The sequence below is a fragment of the Lontra canadensis genome, unplaced genomic scaffold (genome assembly GCF_010015895.1).
Source record: "Lontra canadensis isolate GAN:19392208 unplaced genomic scaffold, GSC_riverotter_1.0 scaffold32, whole genome shotgun sequence".
In the NCBI taxonomy this organism is placed as follows: domain Eukaryota; kingdom Metazoa; phylum Chordata; class Mammalia; order Carnivora; family Mustelidae; genus Lontra; species Lontra canadensis.
This window is the reverse complement of record NW_022631026.1, coordinates 6,697,640-6,715,794: the sequence shown is the minus strand read 5'-3', so window position 1 is coordinate 6,715,794 and position 18,155 is coordinate 6,697,640. Positions and strand designations below refer to the sequence as shown.

Below are 18,155 nucleotides of genomic sequence, written 5' to 3'. Positions count from 1 at the left end.
ATGCTACATGCACCTGTTGGTCCAGACTTAGAGCAAGACTTCTCATGACAATGGAAAATTAACAAGAAATAAAAGTAATGTCAGAAGTAATGACAAAGCATATAATATACTGCCTATGGAGGAAGGATAAATGATTTCCACATTATCATGATTCACAAAACAGTTCACTTTGCATTTTTAGTCTGCTGGAATTATCCTAATGGCTGTAATCTACCACGTAGCAACGTAAAATACTTCTATATTCAAAGTTTAGTCTGGAAGTCTGTGGTGAACACCTTATGTGAAATATGGTCTTGGTCCTGGGGATGAGACTATTTTAGAAATATGCTGTCAACTTGTACAAAGACAAACCTTATGAACAAACACTAATTTATGAACTGATAACAAATGAGGACTTGCCAACCAAATGGGGAATCACAATTTGTTTTGAGCCCAGGATGAGAGCTGGGAAAAACCTACTGGAGTCCCCCTTCTTAAGATTTGTCTGTTCTCCAATACTCTCTTGATTGTAGCACACCTAATGTTCAAATTTCACATACCTGTACTAACGAAGATTAAAAGCTATTATCCAGAAAAGCAGATGATCCTCAAGTAGTTTCTATTTGATGCTGGGAGGGTTGTGTAACTATTTTTGCCACAGACTGACCTTTGTCATTACCCAGTTTTCTTTTGGCTAATGTAAAACCTAGGTCCCATCTCTCTTCTCCTGGGAAGTAGAGATGAAGGGAGACCTGGGCTGAGCATGCCTGGCTCTGGGGGTACTGGCCAAGGATCAAACTAAGTCACAGACAATCCACATGAAATCACCAGTTTCACACAGCAAATATGAAGTATGAGATTCCCAAAAGAAGTATCCTCAATGTAGCCTCATACATGTATTTTCTGACCAGGGTAATTCATTATTGGTTTTAGTATATTGGTGAACAGTACAAATTAACCAAGGAGATTATTTATTTCACGCACTGGTTTTCATGAGTGATAGTGATACACCACCCCACAACTCATATTTCCAATGTCCTTGCTTATGTATAGAAGTTACATCCCTTATATGCTTATTGTTAAAATATTAGTAGAATTTTTATTTTTTCTATCAAATGGCACTATTTAATGGCCTCTTCATATTTTATGTAATAAATACATCTGAAAGTTTCCTACACTTAGGTGGAAAAAACCCCCCAATAGATCAATTTGGAATCTCCTGAAAATGAATTATTTAAACTTACTGTTTTTTAGCTCTTTCAAATCATTTAACCAATAAACACAGACTGAATCCTTACCATGTTTACAGAATTATATTAGGTCTTAAGGATAAAAAAAATAGAAGCATTAAATACGGTTCAAAGAGTAGCTGGGGATGCAGGACATAGACAAACCCTCACACCACATACTGCCTTCTACTTCCATTTTAGAAGTTTCAATCGGACAACATCCACTAATTGCCCTTAAAATCTTGAAAAATGCAAACAATACATGTAACATACTTGTAATCTTGACACGTGATAATAAAGCAAACACCCATGAATCTACTACCTGACTGAGAACCAGAATGTGGGCAACAACACAGCATCTACTGGTACCCTTCCCTACCCTCCCCTGCCCCTCCTCCCTCCAGAGGTAGAACTAGTATCCTGAATTTTGCTCATCACAAACTTACTTTTTAACACTATCATATGCATAAACATACCTAAATAAATAGTTTACCTTCCTTTTGAACCGAATACAAATGCATCACACTGTGTGCAGTGTTGTGAATCTTGCTTTTTACACGCAATAGAATGTCTTTTAGATTCATTCATGTTGCTGGTGGCTGTAGCTGTTTAATATATCAGCTAATATATCTGATATATTTATCAGATATATATCAGATATTTATTAGATATATATATATATAGCTGTTTAATATATCAGCTAATATATCTAATATATCTGACTGTCCCATTTTATCTGTTTTCCTGCTGACAGACATTTAGATGGTTTCTAGTTCTGTTTGCTTTGTTTTTTTTTTTCATTACCTAGCTGCCTTCTTTAGCCTTTTATCACCAAGTACAAAACTCCATCAATAAAGAACAAGTTAACTAAACTGTGGCATATCGTATAGTTCAGTTCTTAGAAAAATGAAAAGTTAACTAAATTGTAGTCATATAAGAGAATATCTCTATTCTTAGAAAATACACACTAAAATATTTAGGGGTAATGGGAAATGATTGATGTAACTTACACTCAATGATTCAGAAATAGAATTGCGCAGATAGACCAATAGACTGACAGTGAGAACAGCACAAATGATAAAACAAATGGGATAAAATGTTAACAGCAGTTGACCTGGGTTAAGGATATACGGTGTCCTTTGTACTATTTTTATTTTTGTAACTTCACTTCTCTGTAAATCTAAAATTATTCCAAAATGAAAAGTTTATTTCAAAAAGATACTCTTCAAGATATAAGCAGAAAAGGCAAAAGGTGCAATGGTTATTGTCACCAAGACATAATCTCATATTATTTTTATGTTTATACTTTCTACCAAAATCTCTAGAAGAAATCACTCCCCTATCTTACACCTGTCCCCTCACTCAAGATTAACTTAAAATAGTCAACAAAAGATATTATCACTAGGGCAAGTATTTTGTGTAAACAAAAGTCTATAACCATGACCTTCCAATAGTATGGTCCAGCCAGGGGAAAATTTTAAAGATCAGATTAGTGATAACATTCATTAATAGAGATTGTAATTTTTTTTTTTTAAATCCAAGAATGAATGAGCAGTGAGATACTTTAGGCATTCAAGAAAGAATTTTTTAAGGTAACATATCCCTAAAAAAACATCTGAATACTGAGTCTACTTCTAAATGTCTAAAAATTAGTATTTGGCATGCTTCCATTTCTGCCCATCAAGGATTAAATACGATGGAAACTGACTTCCCACATAAACACAGAAGTGGAAAAATCCATGAAATAACAGTTTCAGGCAATGGACAACAGGAAGTATAGGACTAGAATCCCTGAAAGAAGAGAAATAAATGGCCCAGTTTACTGCCTGGAGGCAGTTTCCAAGGTGCAGTGCAGAGAGCCAGGGACTGAAGTGGAGCCCTGTGGTTTTGCTGAGTTGAGGAGACAGAGATTGGAGCTCCTAAAAGCTGAGGTGGCTCCAGTTTGCAGGCAGAGTACCGCAAGGATAAAACCATACACAGAGAGAACTCTGGAGATCTGCAAAGAGGTCCTCTCAGGTCTTTAGCTGAGTACTGATTCATGCTGTATGAGGAAAAACCTAAGGCCAAGGAAAAAAATATCACTGGATTCTTTCCTAATGAATCTAAACAATTCCCAGAGCTCAGACAAGGCACCAGCTGCAGTGGAAAGATTGCGTAACGCTGGGGGCACTGGATGGAGCCTTCTGAGGGAACATGCCATAGCAGCAAGGATAAGTTAGTTCCAGAATAAAGGCCCTGGACCAGCAATGAAAAAGCTTAAACACAAGCTTCTACAGGATCAAAATGTTCTCCATATTACCTAATTATACCAGAACAAAAATCCAGTATTCAACAACATAAAATTCACAACATCTGCATCCAATAAAAAATTACCAGATATGAAGAGACGCAGGAAAATCCAAAACATAATCAAGAGATAAAGCGATCAACAGAAACATACCCAGCAGTAACAGAGAGAACAGAATAGAGCAGACAAGACCCTTAAAACATGTTATAAATATGGTCAATATGCTCAAGGATGTACAAGGAAACAAACATAATGAGAGAAATGGAGAAAATAAAACTAAAATGAAACTTCTAGAAATGAAAAGCATAGGACCTGAAATAAGAAACACACTTACCAAATTTAATAGCAGATTAGACACTCAAAAAGTAAAAATCAGTGAAACTGAAGACATGACTATAGAAACTGTCCAAAACAAAACACACTGAGAAAGAAGATATAAAAAACAAACAAAAGGGGCACCTGGGTGGCTCAGTGGGTTAAGTCTCTGCCTTTGGCTCAGGTCATGGTTTCAGGGTCCTGAGATAGAGCCCTGCATCGGGCTCTCGGCTCAGCAGGGAGCCTGCTTCCCTCTCTCTGCCTGCCTCTCTGCCTACTTGCGATCTCTCTCTCAAATAAAATCTTTAAAAAACAAACAAACAAATCCAAAAAACCCCAAATCCTTAGTGAGCTGTGAGCATTATCAAATCGTTTAACACATAACTGGTATTCCCCCAAAAATTCAAGGGGAGGACAGAAAAAATATTTAAAGAAATAATGAATGAAAAATTTCCAAATCTGATGAAAACTATATACAGTCACAGATCTGAGGTCAATGAACCCCAAGCAGAAGAAACATAAAGAAAACCATGCCAAGGCACATCGCAATCCAACTGATGAAAAACAGTGATAAAAAGAAAACTTTTAAAAGCAGCTGGAGGAAAAAAGACACATTACATGGAGCATAGAAGAGATAAGACTGACAGAATAGAAGAGATAAGAATCAGAAATCAGGCAGGCCTATATCGGACAAGCTCACAGCTAACAGCATACTCAATGATGAAAAGCTAAAAACTTTTCCTCTAAGATCAGGAACAAGACAAGGAAGCCTACTCTCGCCACTTTTATTCCAGAGAGTACTAGAAGTCCTAGCTAGAACAATTAGGCAGCAAAAACAAATAAAATGCATCAAATCAGAAAGAAAGAAGTAAAACTGTCTCTATTTGCAGATGGCATGATATTACATATAGAAAACCCTAAAGACTACCAAAAAACTGTAGGAACTAGTAAAGAAATTCAGTAAATTGCAGGATACAAAATCAATATATGAAAATCAGTTGTGTTTCTATACACTAACAGAAAACTACCAGAAAGAGATATTAGGAAAACAGTCCCTTTACAAAAGCATCAAGAAGAATAAGGGGCACCTGGGTGGCTCAGTTGGTTAAGTGTCTGCCTTCAGCTCAGACTGTGATCCCAGGGTCCTGCTCCACAGGGAGCCTGTCACCCTTTCCTCCCCACTGGTGCTCCCTCTCTCTCTCTCTCCCTCTCTAATAAATAAATAAAATCTTTTAAAAAAAGAAAAAAAAAAGAAAGAACAAAATACTTAGGGATAAATTTAACCAAGAAGGTAAAAAAAGATCTGTACACTGAAAACTATAAGACACTGATGAAACAAACTGAAGGCACAACTAAATGGAAAGGTATTCTGTGCATGTGGATCAGAGGATTACTATTGTTAAAAGGTCCATATTATCGAAAGTAATCTACAGATTCAATGCAATTCCTATCAAAACTGCAACAGCATTCTTCACAGAAATAGAATCCCTAAAATTTGTGTGGAATCACACAAGACCCCAAATAGGCAAAAACAATCTTTTTTTTCTTAAGATTTTATTTATTTATTTGACAGACAGAGATCACAAGTAGGCAGAGAGGCAGGCAGAGAGAGCGAGGAAGCAGGCTCCCTGCTGAGCAGAGAGCCCAATGCGGGGCTCAATCCCAGGACCCTCAGATCATGACCTGAGCCGAAGGCAGAGGCTTATCCCACTGAGCCACCAAGGCGCTCTCGCAAAAACAATCTTGAGAAAGAACAAAGCTGAGGGCATCACACTTTCTGATTTCAAGCTACATAACAAAGCTAGAGTAATCAAAACAGTATGGTATTGGCCTATAGATCAAGCGAACAGAATAGAGAGCCCAGAAATAAATCCATGCATAAATGGTGAAGTAATTTACAACAAAGGAGCCAAGAGTATACATGGGGAAAGGATAGTGTCTTCAACAAATGGTGATGGGAAAACTGAACAGCCACAGGCAAAAGTGTGAAATTGGACCACTATTTAACACCATGCACAAAAATCAACTCAAAATGGAATAAGGACTTAAATTTAAGACCTGAAACCACAAAACTCCCAGAAGAAAACATAGGGGGTATGTTCTTTGACATCAATCTTGGCACTGCGTTTTTGGATTTGACACCAAAAGTGAAGACAACAAGAGCAAAGATAAACAAGTAGGACTAGATCAAACTAAGAAGCTTCTACATAGCAAAGATGACCACCAACAAAATGAAAAGGCAACCTATGGAATGGGAAAACATATTTGCAAATCCTGTATCTGATTTATCCAAAAAATATAAAGAACTCACAAGCTTAAATAATCTAGCATAAATAATCTAATTTAGCATAAATAATCTAATTTTAAAAGGAGCAGAGGAACTGAGTAGACATTTTTCCAAAGAAGACATACCAATGAACACCATGTACATGAACAGACGCTCAGTATCATAGATCATCAGGGAAATACAAATTAAAACTACAATGAGATGTCACCACACACCCGTTAGAATGGTTACCATCAAAAAAACAAGATAACAAGTGTTAGTTAGATTGTGGAGGAAGAGAGAACCCTTGTGCACTGTTAGTGGGAATGTAATTTGGTGCAGCCATTATTAAAAACAGTATGGAGGTTCCTAAAAAAATTAAAAATATAATTACCATATGATCCATTAATCCCATTTATGGATATACATCCGAAGGAAACGAAAACAGGATCTCAAAAAGATACCTGTACTTCCATGTTCATTGCAGCATTATTCATAACAGCTAAGATAAAGAAATAACCTAAGCGTCCAAACACAGATGATTGTATAGAGAACGCATCACACACACACACACACACACACACACACACACTAAATGCAACATTATTCAGCTGCAAGAAAGAAGGAAATCCTGCCATTTGTGACAACATGGATGGACCTTGAAAACATTAAGCCAAGTTGGATAATCTAGAGAAAGATAAATACTTCATGGTATCAATTATACGTCAAATCTTAAAAAACAAAAACACCACTGAACTCACAGAAACCATGAGTAGAAAAGAGGTTGCCGGGGGACTGGGGGTTGGGGGAACAGGGAGAGGTCAGTAAAAGGTTACAAACTTTCAGCTATAAGATGACTAAGGTCTGAGGATCCAATGTAAAACATGGTGATTACAGAAGATAACACCATATTATACAATTGAAATTTGCTGGGGAGGTAGAATTTAAATGACTTCATACACACACAAAAAGACAACTGTGTGAGGTGATGGATGTGTTAGTAAACTAGATGGGGGAATCCCTTCATGAGCCACACACAGCGCAAACCACCATGATGTACACTTAAAATATCTTACCATTTTGCCCATTATACTTCAATAAAGCTCAGGGGCCGGGGTCGGGGGGAAGAAAGAAAGAAACCAGGCAGGCCTGCAGAAAATGAAACATCTTTAAAGTACTGAAAGAAATTAAGTACAGACCCAGAATTCTGTACTAGTGAAAATGTCTTTTCAAAAATGAGGGCAAGGGGTGCCTGGGTGGCTCAATAAGTTAAGTAGGTTAAGTCAGGTCATGATCCTGAGGTCCTGCAATCAAGCCCCACATCCAGCCCCCTATTTAGTGGGGAGTCTGCTTTACCCACTCCCTCTGCCCCTCTCCCCAGCTCATGCTCACACTCTCGCTCTCTCAAATAAATAAAAAATCTTTTAAAAAAATGAGGGCAAATAAAGACTTTTTTAGACCAAGAAACGCCAAAAAAGAATTCACTGCCAACAGATCTATACTGTAAGAAAATATTAAAGGACTTTTTTAGGCAAGAAGAATGCCAGAAATAGCAAATACGTAGGTAAATATAAAATCATTTTGCCCATTTTAATTTCTTAAAAAGATAAATGATTTTTTAAGCAAAAATAATTTAATGCATTGTGAAAATTATAACAGATAAAAGTAAAATGTCCGAGAGGCACCTGGGTGGCTCAGTCAGTTAAGCGTCCCACTCTTGATTTTGGCTCAGGTTATGGTCTCAGGGTTATGAGACTGAGCCTGGAGTCTGTGCCATGCTCAGTGGGGAGTCTGCTTGGGATTCTCTCTCTCCATTTCCCTCTGCCTCTCCCCCCTCAAGTTCTCTCTCTTTCTCTCTCAAATATAAAATGTATAAATTGTAAAAAAAAAAAGTAAAATGTCTGGCACTAGAAGATGGGAGCTGGGAAATTAAAATATATTGTTGAAAAGGTCCTACTTTATACATGTACTGGTATACTAGTACTTGAGGCAGACTGTGGTAAGTTAAAGATGAATGTTCTAAATTCTAGAGCAATCTCACGCACACAAAACTCCACAGGTGTAGTTAATATATCAACAATGGAGATAAAATAGAACCATTAAAAAAAAGTCGATTCAGAAGAAGGTGGGAAAAGAAGAAAGAATAAATACTAGATGGAACAAATAAGAGCAGGACAATCATATCTATAATCACATTCAATGTCGATGGTCAGACATATAATTCTAAGGCAGAGAATATCAGACTGCATAAATTAAAAAAATCAAGATAACTACAAACTGACTACCAGGAAGCCATTTTAAATATAAAGACACAGATAGGTTAAAAACAAAATAGTTCCAAAAGGTATGTTAGACAAACATTCTTTTTAAATTAACATTGGACAAGGTAGATATGAAAACAAATATTCTGGGGGGGAAGAAAAGGACATTACATAGTGAGAAGAGTCAATTCATCAAGAAGACAAAATATCCTAATTATTATGCACCTGAGCTCCAAAATACCTGAAGCAAAAACTGACAGAACGTGAAAGAAGAAGCGGTTAAAATCCACCTGTCTTGGTAACTGATAGGATGAGTAAAAATTAATATCTGAATGATTTCAGAGCAAAAATGAAACACGCAAGTAAATATAAAATAACTAATCTTGTTTCTTAATTTATAAAATTTAAGTCTCAAATTACAAAAATTTAGAAGGGGCAGAGAAGAGTCTAGATTTGATACCATAGTGAGAAGATAGTATTTCAGGCTGCAAGACTGAAACAGCACCAGAAATAAACATGGCTATAAAGGCAGCCACTCCCTCCCACGCCGCCCACAGGAGGGCAAAGCCAACCTCAGCTAAAGGCTTCAGCTACGCTTCTGGGAAACGTAAGCCACACTGGCGAGCCCCACAGCAGCCCCGTGGTTCTGCGCATTATACGTCGCTCCTGCAGTCATTTCAACATTTGGCAATCATGGGATCTACTACTATCTAAAAGGACAAGGTATATATTTTTTAAAATAACTATTTTTATAGAGTGAGATTTGAGTGTCTATTTGAGTATAAAGTGAAACCAAATTTCTTAATTTAAAAGGAAATTACTGGTTAGCTACGACTCCCAAGAATATAAAGTTAGCAGAGGAAGCAAGATCCTTTGCAAGAAGCTGAATTTATGGTAACTAAAATTATAAAACACTGTAATGAAAAGCGAGAGTCATATCCATGAACTTCCTGGCACCTCCTTGAAGCAAACTTGCAGCAATGGGCACATTCAAAGGTTTTTTTGTTTTGTTTATAACAGAACTTTAAAATGAAAATTTTAATTTCCAAAAATGATACATTTTTTTCCTCTGAGCAGCTTGAGGATAACTCTTAATTTTTTCCTTAGAGGAAAAGCTTTTGCACCCTGGGGCCTGGAAAGAATGCCCATTTCAATGTCTATGATACCAACATTTTGAAGATATTACCTCAAATAATCCTCACAAAAACTACCGAAGTAAGTAGAGGTTTACCTATTCCCAAATCACGTTCTTCCTTAGACCTGTTCCCTTACTAGAAAATGAAGAAACGTGGACTAAGTGATGTTTAAATTTCCCTCCAGCTTTAATATTTCATGATTCCATATAAAAGTTTCTGGGTGTTTATTCCTGAAAAGCTTATCATTTGGCCAGGGAGTTAAAAACAAGTAAGTAATTTTAGGCACCAAAAAGTAAGAATTACCTAAACCTAGCAAAAATGATCAATGTAACTTGAGTGGTAAATGGTTCTGAGAAATCAGGCTAAAGCCTAGTCATTAGAATGTAAGATACAGACTGGACTGGAGGCTAAGGGAGAAGAGAAGGAAGGGTGGGACAGGAAGGGAGGGAAAGAAGGGCAGGGGAGAATAAGTGAGGGGAAGAGAAGAAGGAGAGAAATTTTTGTTAGCCAAGACTCCACTGGAGAGATTAATGCAAAAATGGTAACTGAGTTCCACTGGTCCCTCCAGAAACACTGAAGTGTAAAGACACGCACCAAGAACTCCTGAACTAAATATCTAGCCCATGAACAATTTTTTAGCAGCTAAAACTGAAATTATTAGTTAGTGAATTATACAGATTTTCAAATCAATTACCAAAAAAACCAAAAACCAAAAACTACCTTCTATGTGACAGTCTTGGGGTAGCATCAGTACTGCCCAAGGCATGCCCAGGAAATCCAGACGTGTCTCACTGAACACGTCATGCTATTTAAAAAGATGAAAAACTAATCAACCTCTAAAACCTGTGCTTTTCTTTTCCTAGAGGCAGGCAGGGCTCCGGAGGCGGCAGGGGCACCGTGTGCCTGGTAAGCGCCTTCCGGAGGTGACTGTTGTTCAGTTATCCTGCCACATCTCCGAAAAAATTAGCTGGGGACTGGAGTGCTGACTGGAAACACAGCGTGTCCTCTGTGTCCCTGGTCCTTCAAATAAATTATCGCAACCCTCCAGTTACGGAATGAGGATGTCACCAGAGCGAGAAGTACAACACACGAACTACAGTCGGTGACACTGTAGTAGTGTTGTACGGCGACAGATGGAAGCTACGCCTGTGCTGAGTGCAGCGAAACGCAGCCGAGCTAAACCCCTCTGCTGTGCGCCTGCAACTGACGGAACGTCGTACATCAACTGCAGTGGGGTTGGGAGATTCTTTTTTTTTGAAGATTTTATTTATTTGACAGAAAGAGACACAGTGAGAGGCAACACAAGCAGGGGGAGCAGGAGAGGGAGAAGCAGGCTCCTCGCCGAGCAGGGAGCCCGACTCGGGGCTTGATCCCAGGACCCTGGGACCGTGACCTGAGCTGAAGGCGGACACTTAATGACCAAGCCATCCAGGTGCCCCTAAAATTTTTAAAAATTAAAATTAAAAAGAAATGATCACAATTCTGCCCCAGCTAAGAAAATTATTATGAAGACCCATCGTTCAGGAAGGCCATTCCAGCTACATAGCCTGTGCTTCACACCAGGACACGTGCACCCACACTGTCACTTCCAGCCTAGGCCATCCTCCAGCTGGATCCTCTATCTCCGGCCTTCGGTTCTGGCTGCCGTCTCTTCCACAGGCCCACCTCTTGGTTTTGGTAACCAGTCCGGAGCCCAGTGAGGGGCTCGAACTCACAACCCTGAGATCAAGAGCTAAGACTGAGAGTCAGAAGCTTAGCCGACCGGGCCACCCAGGTGCCGCCCCACCCCCACCCCCCAATCCGGAGCTTCTTTATTACCTCCATAACCTACTTCCACTTCCTGGCCCTGCTCTCCCTGCCCTCCCTGCCCTCCCTGCCCCACCCCTCACCCTACCCTCAACGCTCGGTATGGTCCCACTTTTTTTTGTCTCCCTCCAAACTAAGGCTGCCTTGGCCATGCTGGACTATGCTCAGAGTGAGGGGACCAGGCAAGTTACCTAATCTCTCTGCGTCTCAGTTTCCTCATCTGTAGAACAAGCATAATAATAATAATAATAGTAATAATAATAATATGGGGGCACCTGGGTGGCTCAGTCGGTTAGGCGTTTGCCTTCGGCTCAGGTCATAATCTCAGGGTCCTGGGATCCAGCCCCATGTCAAGCTCTCTGCTCAGCAGGAAGTCTGCTTCTCCACCTCCCATACCTCTCCCCCTGCTTGTGCTCTCTTGCTATTGCTGTAACTATCTGTCTCTCTCAAATAAATAAAATCTTAAAGAATAATAATAATACACACTTCATAGGGTTGATATAAATAATAAAAGAGTTTATAAAATATGTAAAAGAGGGCCTAGTACAGAATAAGCATCACCGCTGTTACTATTTCTTCGGCAGCCATACCTGCCTCCCTGGGCTGCCGTGGACAGGCGCCACCACATGCACGCGAGGAGCTGTCCCGCCATCTCCTGGCTGTGGAATAAATGGTGATAATGCGGAAGCAGCCCTGGGGACCCAGCCCCAAACTTGCTTCCTCTCTCTCAATCCCCACGAACTGCTCCTGCACAAGAGGTTCAGAAAGTAAAGCCGTTTCTGGTTTAAAAATCTAACGTTACCTACGAATCACTCGTAGTGGCCAGTACTCTAAATTCAATGCAGACGTAAAATGTTCTGGAATGTTGTGCGCTTGTTTATCTGCATTTCCAATCATCCATCACTTCTGGCTCAAATGCTTCAAAAATAGCACTTCATGTGATTATATTTTCACAGCACCTACTTAAGTGTTTAGAGGAACAAGTGTAAAAAGGAGGCGGAGTGGCAGGCACACAGAGCCAAAGACGATATAATGAGTAAAAGGCTGCAGGTACTACAGTTCCAAGTCTGGGATCACTAACAGTATGGCTTTGGCATTTATTCTGTCTTCCCGAGGTGTCTACTCAGACGTACAACTGGGATAACAGTGAACCACACTTAAGCAGGGGTTTGGTAAGAATCACAAACGTCTCTTGAATTAAACCACAAACAATGTAAAGCTGTGAAGGTTAGGAGGGCCTATAAAAATAATTCCTTAAGTGGGCAAACAGGGTAATATTTAATGTTAATATTTAGTATACTGAAAACCTTCTGATGAAGAACAAAGAGAAGATAATCTTTGAGCACTACACATAGTGATAAAGACTCGTAATTAAAGGGCAGAAGTCCTTCCGTTGGAGACATCTGAAAACAGATCTAGAAAAAGACCAAGAAGCGAAGGACTTAAAATAGCACCTTTTGAAACAAGAGAATAACTTTCTTCTCTTTTCTCAAAAGCAATATAGTATGCAAATAACAAAAAACGTTTTTTAAAAATGTGAAACTACCTAAAAGTCTCTATAGAAAACTTCTGAAGTTCAGTGTCAACCAAACAGCTATTGACAGTACACACACCTCACACCGTAGCTGTGTGTTCAGGACAACCTAAAGGATTAGGAGAAACCACATGTGGAAATTAAAAAATAACAATCCTGCTCCTCATTAAATTATGACTAATGTTCTACATATGGGCAGAACAAAAACTAGGTGCCATTTTTTAAAACTCCCAACACCAAAGAGTAAGTCAGGAAAAGAATACAAATCACCATACTATTTTTATGTCTCATTAGTGACTACAAAGTAAAAAAGAAAATAACTTGCCTCTATAGCAAAAATTCCTTTGTCGCGCCCATATAATTTCATCTCTTCTGGGAAATGCTGAAAAGCATTTATATAAGGAATGTGGCCCTCTTCAACAAATCTGTATTTTCAAAAAGAAAGTGTCAGTAAGAGATACGTACTGATTCAGCAAAGCAGGACAAAAGAGCTGAGATGCGTTTCACAGATGAGGTGAGAACCAGTTGAGCCCGCTGCGTCTCCCACATGTTTTTAGGGAGGATAAATCTGAAAAGATTAGTTAGTCTCTGCACCCATGTGTGGAGATAACATTTAGCCAACTGTCTAATGATATCTTGAAGTTTCTGACTAACTAGATGAAATATTTCTATGAAGTATATGTCTTTTTTTTTTTTAAAGATTTTATTTATTTATTTGACTTACAGAGATCACAACTAGGCAGAGAGGCAGGCAGAGAGAGAGAGGTGGAAGCAGGCTCTCCGCCGAGCAGAGAGCCCGATGCGGGGCTCGATCCCAGGACCTCGGGATCATGACCTGAGCCGAAGGCAGAGGCTTTAACCCACTGAGCCACCCAGGCGCCCCTATGAAGTATATATCTTACTTGTCAATTCACCACCAGGCTTGCAGACACGGCCTCCTTCTATCCCTACCACCCTTCACGTGATGAGCACCCACTCGTCTTCTAAATCACTCTCTCAAGGAGACCTTCCTAGGTCCATTTTCCTTGTTAGAAAACCAACCTTGTCTACCCGCCTATCCTCAGTCCCTATGACAGTGCACAACAGATGCTTGCCCCTAGAGGTAATCCAGGAAAGGGACCTTGCCCATTTGCTTACCACTCCATCCCAAAGTCCAGTACACAGCAGCTGATCAAATATTTTGAGTAAATGATTGAGTTTGGAAAAAACAGCACATATATATAAATAAATACACATACATATTTATTTACAATTCATGCATTAAGTCAACAGAAATTTATCGAGTACTAAAACCCAGCACTATTTGAGGCTGTGGGCATACAGCAATGAACAAAATAGGAAAACAATCTTGCTCCCAAGGAGTTTTATGTTCTCATGAATAGAGATGACAAACAAAACAAATGAATGAAATCTATAGTATGTTAAGTAGGTAAAGATGGTAAGGAGAAAAACAAAGTAGGGAAGAACACAGAATGAGGAATGGGGGTACTGCAACCTAGGCCATATATACGTATCTATTACATTTTTTTGTAAGATTTTATTTATTGATTTATTTGGCAGAGAGAGAGAGAGAGTGCACAAGTGGGGGAAGGAGCAGAGGGAGAGGGAGAAGCAGGCTCCTCACTGAGCAGAGAGCCCGATATGGTGCTCAATCCCAGGACCCTGGGATCATGACCTGAACCGAAGGCAGACACAACCAACTGAGCCACCCAGGTACCCCATCTACTACATTTTAAAAATATGAGAATAGTTAAAAAAAATAAGATAAAGACAGGAATAAGTTAGTATACAAATGTTTTACACTGAAATCTTTGTTGTTGTTACAGCTAAACTGACATCTAGCTTCTAGCTTTCTGTGTGTGAATGAACAATATTGATTCAACTTTACTTCAAATTAAAAATATAATTTAATTTTTTCATCTTCTGCAAGTTGAGAATTAAATATTATGTAAAAATGGTGTTTTATGAAGTTTAACGATAAAGCAGGCTTCTTTAGAACAGTGCTACAGGGAAAACCATCCTCAAGTAGGTTTTCATTCATTTCTTTAATTTACTTAAAAGTATGTGTGCGTAGTAATCAGTATTCATATTATTTTAGAACTATAGTCTTGGTTTAATATTATTTCATATACAGGATGTATTACGTGCTTATTATTTTATAACTATGTAGTGTTCCATGATGTTAATATATTCGTAATTTACATAGTCATTGCCCCCATGTGATAATACACATATGCCAGCCCTGTGTGAGGGTTAGCTGAGAGTCAATAAAACATGAAAAGCCCCCACCACGGCCCTAGTGGGACAGGCAGATAGCCTCAGTGGATGCCTCAGTAAAGACAGTGCCACAGTGCCCCACAGAGGCACACGCACAGTGCTGTGGGAGCAGGGGGAGGAATGACAAACCTGACAAGGGGAAGCAGAGACAGCTACACAGAGAAGTCTTGGCCAGCTGGGGTTTTAACAATTTTCACCATTTATAATAGTGCTGCTCGCAATTTCTTTTCAAGTTCGATCAGTTTCTTAAAAATTTCCTTTTAGAAAAATATACTTTTTCAAAAAACAGCTACTGAATCAAAGCTCCGAATAATCAATTTCATTTTCTTAAGTATTATCAGATAAGTCTCTCAATCAATCCAGGAAGCTGACAGAGGAACTGCCAGAGACTAAAAGCATCCCATATGCCCTTCCTGGCCCTGTCACCTGAAAACAGTCTCTATTTATAATTTGTTGTACTTTTCAAAGGTTTCAATCTGCGGTAGATTGGAAATTTAACTAATTGATTCTTTATCACAGATAAATGAAGAAGCTCTGCACTGGAATTAGGTCGTGTCCATGGGCAAAACATATCCAGCGCCCCCTCACCTTGTTCCATTTCAACTGCTACCATCCTACTCCAAACCGCTATCTCTTGCCAGAAGTATAGCAAAAGACCACCTGGGTCTCTCTGCTTTCAGCCCTGCCTCCCTAGAATCCATTTTCCTCCTAGCTGCCTGAATGGTCAGAGAAGGTCTCCCCTGCTAAAATCTTCCAGGGGCTTATTATCACACTCAAAAGCCAAATTCCTAATGAGTACTTAAGGGGTTGCCTTCTAAAGTGATGCTCATGCTCTGGAAATAGAGGTGATGGTTGCTCAACCTTGTAAATGTCCTGAAAACCACTGAATTGCACATTTAAAAGCGTGAATTTTACTGTATATGAATTATACCTCAATTTAAAAAAAATCCAAATGCCTAGTCTGGCTCACAAAGACCTGTCCCTGGTCCTCGCTTATTATCCCTCTGTCCTCATCCTCCCACTGCCCCTCGGACTGCCCCTTCAAATTCTTACTCCTGTCGCACGAGCCTCCTCTGCTCCTTGATTCCACAGACCTTGCTCTTGCTTGAGGGCTTGCCACTAGCAACCTCCCTCTACTTGGGGCTAGCACTGCGGATATCCACCTGCTACTTCCACTCATAGTGCTTCTCAGTGAGCCCTTCCCTCATGACCAGTCTAAAGCAGCAGCCACCATCTGATTTCAGTCTTCTGCATAGCACTCCACTGTTTCATCATTATTTATTTATATGCTTGTCTATCTCCTCCTTTAGTCTTGAACTTCACGAGAGCAGGAACCTGTTCTCTACGGTACACCACTGTGATTCGAGGGTCTAGACTCTAGAACAATGCCTGCATCTAGTCGGTACTCAGTAAATATTTGTGGAACGAGTACGCTTTGACTATTTTTATTTATTATTATTATCACTAGGTAGGCAAGGTTCTTTATTTTTATTCTTTTAAAGATTTATTTATCTGAGGGGATGCCTGCCTGGGTGGCTCAGTCGGTGAAGCGTCTGCCTTTAGCTCTGGTCATGATCCCGGGTCCCGGCACCAAGCCCTGCATGGGGCTCTCTGCTCAGCAGGGAGTCTGCTTCTCCCTTTTCCTCTGCCTCTCCACTGATTGTGCTCTCTCTCTCAAATAAATAAAATCTTTAAAAAATATATTTGAGGGAGAGAGAGATAAACAGTGATTGAACAGGAGGAAGGGCAGAGGGAGAGAGAGAATCCCAAGCAGACTCCCCACTAAGCACAGACCTGACATAGGGCTCGATCCCATGACTCAGATCATGACATGAGCCAAAATCAAGAGCTGGATGCTCAAGCAACTGAGCCACCCAGGCACCGTAGACAGGGTCAGTTAAAGGCTACTTTAAGAATTGTGAATTTTTTTTTATAAAGATTTTATTTTTATTCATTTGACAGAAAGAGAGAGAGATCACAAGTAGGCAGAGAGGCAGGCAGAGAGAGGGGGAAGCAGGCTCAGCGCTGAGCAGAGAGCCCGATGTGGGGCTCGATCCTAAGACCCTGAGATCATGACCCGAGCTGAAGGCAGAGGTTTAACCCACTGAGCCACCCAGGCGCCCCAAGAATTGTGAATTTCTACTAAGGACTATGGATGCTGCTAAAGGATTTAAACTGGGGAATGACATTCAGGATGAGTATAAGGTATAGGGGTACTGGGGCTAGACTAATGATGTATTTCCTTCCCATCACTGTTTTTTAAATACTTTTTCTCCGTTTGGCGGTAGTTCTCAAATGTCAGCATCTGTAAGAATCCCCTGGATGGCTTATTAAAACAGAGTTACCAGGCCCTTCCCCCAGAGTTTCTGATTTGGATTAGAATGGGTTAGAATCTGGTTAGAATTTACATACTTGTAATGCCTAGGGGATGCTGCTGCAGGTGGTCGGGGAGCCACACTTTGAGAAGCTGTGACTTAGAGCTCCTTCTCTGAGAAACACAGAGAAAGAGGAGCGGTGGGAACGGTCCCTTTCCTGTTGCTCCAAGCACTTAGGCTCAGTTCCCAAATGTGTATGTCCCACAGAGCAAAATAAAAGCCCTCCAGCTAATTAGATCCAATCTCTCTGAAGGCACTTCAGAATTCTCCTTAAAGGCAGGGGAGGAAAGAAGGAGGAGGGGGAACAGTAAGAGAGAGGGAGAGAGACAAATGTGTAGGATCTTATTACCTCTAACCTTCCGACCACAGCTAATATTCTCCCTAAGCAGAATTATGGGTGGATATAGTTTTGTCCATCTTGCTAGGTGTCTAGGAGCCCCGTTACTCCCTTAGAGATTGCCCTGAGTAGCTGGACTGCCCCTCTACCCAGTTCAAGTGACATGATTTGATTGTTGTTTCTGTAAGACCCCTGGGCTATGGAAAGGAAGAGGCACAGGTGAGGCACAAGACGGTGGGACACAGGGCCCCCTTGGGAGGTTGCTAAGTAATCCAGGTGAAGATATGGAGGGAATGGGGAGAAAAAATGGTTTCAAGGGTTGTTTGGGAAGGATAATTGCCAGGATGTAATGA

General features: G+C 40.0%; 1 protein-coding gene across 2 annotated transcripts in view; it reads right to left on the bottom strand.

Annotated features, from left to right (window-relative positions):
- TAF1B (TATA-box binding protein associated factor, RNA polymerase I subunit B) overlaps positions 1-18,155 on the bottom strand; it is a 73,546-nt gene that overhangs the window by 31,056 nt on the left and 24,335 nt on the right. For both annotated transcript variants that reach the window (XM_032866827.1, XM_032866826.1), the window contains exon 8: positions 13,139-13,238. In XM_032866827.1, coding sequence (XP_032722718.1) covers positions 13,139-13,238 — 100 coding nt within the window. The remainder of the gene's footprint in view (positions 1-13,138; positions 13,239-18,155) is intronic.